At 38.2% G+C, this 7,666-nt stretch overlaps 1 protein-coding gene across 1 annotated transcript in view; it reads right to left on the bottom strand.

Annotated features, from left to right (window-relative positions):
- Nucleotides 1-330: 330 nt before the first annotated feature.
- The window catches only part of LOC133632044 (rab5 GDP/GTP exchange factor-like), a 15,099-nt gene continuing 7,763 nt past the window's right edge, over nt 331-7,666 (bottom strand). The window contains exons 7-9 of the mRNA XM_062024279.1: nt 6,548-6,642; nt 6,204-6,460; nt 331-1,164 (exon numbers count right to left, since the gene is read on the bottom strand). Coding sequence (XP_061880263.1) covers nt 784-1,164; nt 6,204-6,460; nt 6,548-6,642 — 733 coding nt within the window. The 3' untranslated portion in view covers nt 331-783. The remainder of the gene's footprint in view (nt 1,165-6,203; nt 6,461-6,547; nt 6,643-7,666) is intronic.

The following is a 7,666-nucleotide window of genomic DNA, read 5'->3' as shown; positions in this document are numbered from 1 at the left end:
ATAGTGCAGCACAAGTGTAAATAGTGTAAAACAACAAGTAATAATTCATAACATCTGCCTTGGAATCAACCTATCAATCAATCAATCAATGTTTATTTATATAGCCCTAAATCACAAGTGTCTCAAAGGGCTGTACAAGCCACAACGACATCCTCGGTACAGAGCCCAAATACGGGCAAGGAAAAACTCACCCCAGTGGGACGTCAATGTGAATGACTTTGAGAAACCTTGGAGAGGACCGCATATGTGGTTAACCCCCCCCCCCTCCCCAGGTGCATGTCTTTCAAACAATCCTGAATAAATACAAGTCTTCAAGGAAAACACAATATATCACATTTAAATTTTAATATATGATCATCTGTTATGACACAACCCCACTTTGATTTTGCCAACAATGTGTAAACAATGTGTACCTGCACATTAGCACAGATACAATAGTACAATAGTTTAACTACTTCATGTTCCCACAGAGCGTAAAGACCTCAGTTTGTCAAATATACCTTATGACATTTTTAAGATTTGACATTGTTATATAGGCACATGGGTTAGATTATTTGAAACGAGGGGGGAGGGGACAACCTGAGTGCTTAGTACAGTATTGCTTGTAATAATGTATTGATTAGTTCCTTCATTGACACACATTAGGAGTGCAAATCATCTTCAGAAAGTGGAACTACAAAATCCGCCCTCACCTCTGTGTGCTCTGTGCTGTATCCTTCATCAAAACATCAGTGCTGAGGATTTATATGAGAGAGAAAATCCCGTACAGGATGGGAGGTTTGATTAACAGTCGGAGTCGTCCGGTCCCGCATATTGATCAGTAAGCACCAACTGCTGTTGGACCTCTTCTCCTGTTGGCGACGACAAAGACGAAGACAGCTCCGTCTGCGCCGTGGCGAACTTGGAGGTGGTCTCGTCGAGCTGGGAATGTACCGTCTGCACCCACTTCTGCAGCTGCGTGTTGAGCGAGTCCACGCCGCGGTCCAGCTCCTCCTGCCTGCACGTCAGCTCGTCCAGCAGGTGCTGCGTCTCTTCCGCCGCCTGCTGCCTCACGCCCCCCGCGGCGGCCGGGCCCCGTCGATGCCTCATGTAACCTTCGAACTCGGTCGGGCTGAGGCTGAGTGCCGGTCCGTCCAGTTTTTCGATGAAGGCCACTGCGCAGGACTGAAACGGACCGGTTGCACGATTAGATGCAATGCAGAAAAAAAGTTTCCCATTTGGCAACTCTATCCTGTAGCCACGCCCCCTCAGGTAATATACTTTCCGTGTTGTGACCTCGGTTTACATCCGTCACAGCAAAAATATACTTTCTCTCTGGCTACTAATGAATACTCTAGATCGGGGGTCACCAACCTTTTTGAAACCAAGAGCTACTTCTTGGGTACTGATTAATGCGAAGGGCTACCAGTTTGATACGCACTTAAATAAATTGCCAGAAATAGCCAATTTGCTCAATTTACTTTTAACTCTATGTTATTATTAATAATTAATGATATTTACACTTAATTGAACGGTTTAAAAGAGGAGAAAACACGAAAAAAATGACAATTAAATTTTGAAACATAGTTTATCTTCAATTTCGACTCTTTAAAATTCAAAATTCAACCGAAAAAAAGAAGAGAAAAACTAGCTAATTCGAATCGTTTTGAAAAAATTGAAAAAAGAATTTATGGAACATCATTAGTAATTTTTCCTGATTAAGATTAATTTTAGAATTTTGATGACATGTTTTGAATAGGTTAAAATCCAATCTACACTTTGTTAGAATATATAACAAATTGGACCAAGCTATATTTCTAACAAAGACAAATCATTATTTCTTCTAGATTTTCCAGAACAAAAATTTTAAAAGAAATTCAAAAGACTTTGAAATAAGATTTAAATTTGATTCCACAGATTTTGTAGCTTTGCCAGAAGATTTTTATTTTATTTTAATCATAATAAGTTTGAAGAAATATTTCACAAATATTCTTCGTCGAAAAAACAGAAGCTAAAATGAAAAATTAAATTAAAATGTATTTATTATTCTTTACAATAAAAATAAAAAAAATACTTGAACATTGATTTAAATTGTCAGGAAAGAAGAGGAAGGAAGTTAAAAGGTAAAAAAGGTATATGTGTTTAAAAATCCTAAAATCATTTTTAAGGTTGTATTTTTTCTCTAAAATTGTCTTTCTGAAAGTTATAAAAAGCAAAGTAAAAAAATTAATGAATTTATTTAAACAAGTGAAGACCAAGTCTTTAAAATATTTTCTTGGATTTTCAAATTCTATTTGAGTTTTGTCTCTCTTAGAATTAAAAATGTCGAGCAAAGCGAGACCAGCTTGCTAGTAAATAAATACAATTTAAAAAATAGAGGCAGTTCACTGGTAAGTGCTGCTATTTGAGCTATTTTTAGAACAGGCCAGCGGGCTACTCATCTGATCCTTACGGGCTACCTGGTGCCCGCGGGCACCGCGTTGGTGACCCCTGCTCTAGAATGACAACTAGGGATGTCCAATAATATCGGACTGCCGATATTATTGGCTGATAAATGATTTAAAATGTAATATCGGAAATGATCGGTATCGGTTTCAAAAAGTAAAATGTATGACTTTTTAAAACGCCGCTGTGTACACGGACGTAGGGAGAAGTACAGAGCGCCAATAAACCTTAAAGGCACTGCCTTTGCGTGCCAGCCCGGTCACATAATATCTACGGCTTTTCACACACACAAGTGAAAGCAAGGCATACTTGGTCAACAGCCATACAGGTCACACTGAGGGTGGCCGTATCAACAACTTTAACACTGTTACAAATATGCGCCACACTGTGAACCCACACCAAACAAGAATGACAAACACATTTCGGGAGAACGTCAGCACCGTAACACAACATAAACACAACAGTACAAATACCCAGAACCCCTTGCAGCACTAACTCTTCCGGGGCGCTACAATATACATCCCCTGCTACCCCCTACACCCCCTACCTCAACCCCGCCCACCTCAACCAAATATGAATATCTTTATATTAGGGATGACCGATAATGGCTTTTTGCCGATATCCGATATTGTCCAACTCTTTAATTACCGATACTGATATCAACCGATACCGATACTGATATATACAGTTGTGGAATTAACACATTATTATGCCTAATTTGGACAACTAGGTATGGTGAAGATAAGGTCCTTTTTTTTAAAAATTAATAAAATAAAACAAGATAAATAAATTAAAAACATTTTCTTGAATAAAAAAGAAAGTAAAACAATATAAAATCAGTTACATAGAAACTAGTAATTAATGAAAATTAGTCAAATTAACCGTTAAAGGTTAGTACTATTAGTGGACCAGCAGCACGCACAATCATGTGTGCTTACGGACTGTATCCCTTGCAGACTGTATTGATATATATTGATATATAATGTAGGAACCACAATATTAATAACAGAAGGAAACAACCCTTTTGTGTGAATGAGTGTAAATGGGGGAGGGAGGTTTTTTGGGTTGGTGCACTAATTGTAAGTGTATCTTGTGTTTTTTATGTTGATTTAATAAAAAAAAAAACAAAAAAAACAAAAAAAAAAAAAAACGATACCGATAATAAAAAAACCGATACCGATAATTTCCGATATTACATTTTAAAGCATTTATCGGCCGATAATATCGGCCGGCCGATATTATCGGATATCTCTACTTTATATGTATACTTTCACCGGAAAATATATCTATCCATCTATCCATTTTCTACCGCTTGTCCCTTTAGGGGTCGCGGGGGGTGCTGGAGCCTATCTCAGCTGCATTCGGGCGAAAATTATATTGGGATATATATTGAATATCAATTTAAGTAAAAATATATCGAAATATACTTTTTCGTCCATATCGCCCAGCCCTAGTCGCTCCCATAATTTGATAATAACCACTTCCGTTACGGCAACTAAACGGCAATTCTTATTATCATTATCAAGTATCATTGTCGCTGGAGGACGAGGCTAAACATGTTTTACACCGAGGGCATGCTAATAGGTAAGCTACCATCTAAGCAAGCTTTAAACACCAAGAATAAAAGTGCTCAGTAAAGTTTCAGCCCTGTGAAAAATCTGGGAAAACACGTGTTTTTAAACATTCATTTTCGCGTCACAACGTTGACGGCTTTTTACTTTGCTGCTAATACTTGGAGGATTACAATCAGAACACTGTTAGTTCCGATACAGTTGTAATTAGAGATGTCCGATAATGGCTTTTTTGCCGATATCGTCCAACTCTTAATTACCGATTCCGATACCAACTGATACCGATATATACAGAGGTGGAATGAACACATTATTATGCCTAATTTTGTTGTGATGCCCCGCTGGATGCATTAAACAATGTAACAAGGTTTTCCAAAATAAATCAACTCGAGTTATGGAAAAAAATGGCACTGCCATATTTATTATTGAAGTCACAAAGTGCATTATTTTTTTTTAACATGCCTCAAAACAGCAGCTTGGAATTTGGGACATGCACTCCCTGGGTGTACATTGTAGCGTCCCGGAAGAGTTAGTGCTGCAAGGGGTTCTGGGTATTTGTTCTGTTGTGTTTATGTTGTGTTACGGTGCGGATGTTCTCCCGAAATGTGTTTGTCTTTCTTGTTTGGTGTGGGTTCACAGTGTGGCGCATATTTGTAACAGTGTTAAAGTTGTTTATACGGCCACCCTCAGTGTGACCTGTATGGCTGTTGACCAAGGATGCATTGCATTCAATTGTGTTTGTAAAAAAGCCGTAGATATTATGTGACTGGGCCGGCACGCATAGGCAGTGCCTTTAAGGCACGCCCCCAATATTGTTGTCTGGGTGGAAATCGGGAGAAATTCGGGAGAATGCAGTGTTTCCCACACATTCATTTATTTGTGGCGGCCCGCCACGAAAGAATTACGTCCGCCACAAATTTTAAAAAAATAAAAATATTTTTTTAATTTTTTTTTTCGTCCTCTCCAGCTTCTCAGGCAAATCATATAGTTGATGTAGATGCCCATATCGGCTGTTCAGATTTACTTTACAAAAGAGAAGTGTAGGATACTTCTCTTGTTGCCTTATTTGTATTTGACTTTATTAAATGTATTTCTATTAGAAACACAACATGTTTATATAACAAAGGGTGCAAAGTCTGCAGGCAGTAGGAAACACATGGTTAAGTGTAGGGAGTAAAACTGATGGCAGTCTAAAGTTCAAGATGTTTGGAGCTCTTTGTTCAGTGGATCAGATGTTTGATGAAGCTCTGTGTCTATCTACCACCACTACTGTTTTCTGTTTATTTGTTACTGACTGTGGCAGGACACCTCTGCCTCTGTTTCACTTTATGTTGCTGGTAAATAATATGGTTGTAGTAGTAGGCTAAAGTTAAATTATTTAGTATGCACTAATTAAAGGGGCAGAGCTTTATGAGACATTTTAGCTTTTATATTTTATAAGATATATTTTTTGTAAGAACCACAATTAATAAATATATTTCAGTGAATAACTTATTCTTCAAATCTGTATATAAATATGTACATAAAGTGTTGTAATTATATTGTAAAATGGATGGATGGATGGACGGACGTTTAAAACAAAACTGTCATTATTAATTAGTAAGTATACATTTTTTGAGCCTTTTTAGAGAAAATCATATCATTGTAGTAAATTATGCAAATTACTTGATGATGTCATGGTGACCACGCCCATAGCCACGCCCCCACCGCCACAGGTATCTTGCCAGTTTATGGGAAACACTGGAATGGTTGCCCCGGGAAAATCGGGAGGGTTGGCAAGTATGACTGGGAGACGCAACTGCTCGGTACTTCTCCCTACGTCTGTGTACACAGTGGCGTTTTAAAAAGTCATACATTTTACTTTTTGAAACCGATACCGATAATTTCCGACATTACATTTTAAAGCATTTATCGGCCGATATTATCGGACATCTCTAATTGTAGCTGTCATTTTGTACGTCCCATGTAGTCATTCATCTTATCTGACTGAGGGAAAGCAACGATTGCTTTCAAAACAACAGAGCAGGAGAAGTGAGTGTTGGGTGTTATAACGTCACACTTGTGTAAATATCTTTATGCACAGCTGGCATCCCAACTCCGTTAATTAAGTCTCTCATTACACATTAGAAAGCCGAATATTTCTGGCTGTCGGTGTTGGTGCCTAACATACAGAAATAGCACACGGAAAAGAGCAGTCATTTTACTGACCAGGTTGGTGAAGTAGTAGCCGCTCTCTCCTGCCATAAGACTGTGCGGGAGGCCAAAGCGGATGACGTATTGCATGTTGGAGTGCAGGCGAGGCGGGTTGGCCTTGAGCACCACGTACACCAGGGCGGACAGGAAGTCGTCAGCGTTGGCCGGCTCGCTGTTGGAGGCGGCGAGCGCCTCGAAGACCTGCTGGCTGCACTTGGACACGCACACCAGTTTGTCCTGAGGCGCCCGCTTGGCGTCCATCTCAATAATGGCTGTCAAAGCGGGGAGAAAAGCGTGACTTCAAATACTACGGCATACAATCTTACAAATATTATACAAATGAAAGGGTTGTCTTTTACCGGTTATAGCAGGAAGAAAGGGATCCCCGATAATTGGACTCTGTATATCAGGAAAGGGCACACCAAGCATTTGTGGGGTGACCCACGCTAAAGAACTAAAAAAAAAAAAAAGACAACGAACAAAATGTCAGACAAGGAATTTTGGTGCTTTCAGAAGTTAAAATCTAGAAATGTGCCTCCAACTTCCAGTAATTGTTTATGATTGCGTATGTTTAAGCTTTTAAATTGGTCAAATCAATTAATGACATTGAAAAAGGGAGAAAAGTGCAGCCTGATGTGATACAAGAATATAATACAACTAGAAAAGCACACTGCAAAAACTGAAATCTAAGTAAGATGAAATATCTCAAATAAGGGTGATATTTGCTTATTTTCTGTCTGATAAAATAATTCTTCTCACTAAGCAGATTTTATGTTAGAGTGTTTTACTTGTTTTAAGTGTTTGGGTCCTAAATGATCTCAGTAAGATATTACAGGTTGTTGCTGAGATTTGATGAGCTATATTGAGTAAAACATGCTTGGAACTAGAACATCAACTGTTGCAAAGCTGTGTCATCAACACTCACAAGTATAAAACTGCTTTTTTAAAGTAATTATTTCTTACTTCAAGCATGAAAAAAAAAATCATGATGCCGAGTGCATATCATTATGTCAAGATAATGGCACTAGCATTTACTTAATTTAAGAATATTTTACAACATATTGAGCAAGAAGGTCAATTTTTTTTCTACCAAGAAAAGTGCTCTTGTTATTAGTGAGAATATACTTATTTTAAGGTATTTTTGGGTTCATTGAGGTTAGCTAATCTGACTGGTTTTGGAAAGTCTTGACAAGCCGAATTGTCTTGTTCTATTGGCAGATCATTTTGATTAGTTCAAATAAAATACCCCTAATTTTTGTATTTTTTCTTCTTTTTGAACACTGCCTTTTTGCAGTGCACTTGGAGAGCCACATTTTTGGTTGGCTTTATAGCGGGGACAAAAACAAGCAAGCCCAAATAAGCAACCGCCCGTTCAAAAACGAGCCCAAAGAAATGCAATCTGCAACTCGACTTCAGGAAAAAAAAAACAAGCCCGAAGTTGCCTATGTCAGAATAATTGTATAGAAGTTATCACACAG

The sequence above is a fragment of the Entelurus aequoreus genome, linkage group LG17 (assembly GCF_033978785.1).
Source record: "Entelurus aequoreus isolate RoL-2023_Sb linkage group LG17, RoL_Eaeq_v1.1, whole genome shotgun sequence".
Taxonomy (NCBI): domain Eukaryota; kingdom Metazoa; phylum Chordata; class Actinopteri; order Syngnathiformes; family Syngnathidae; genus Entelurus; species Entelurus aequoreus.
This window is presented reverse-complemented; position numbering and strand designations above follow the sequence as displayed.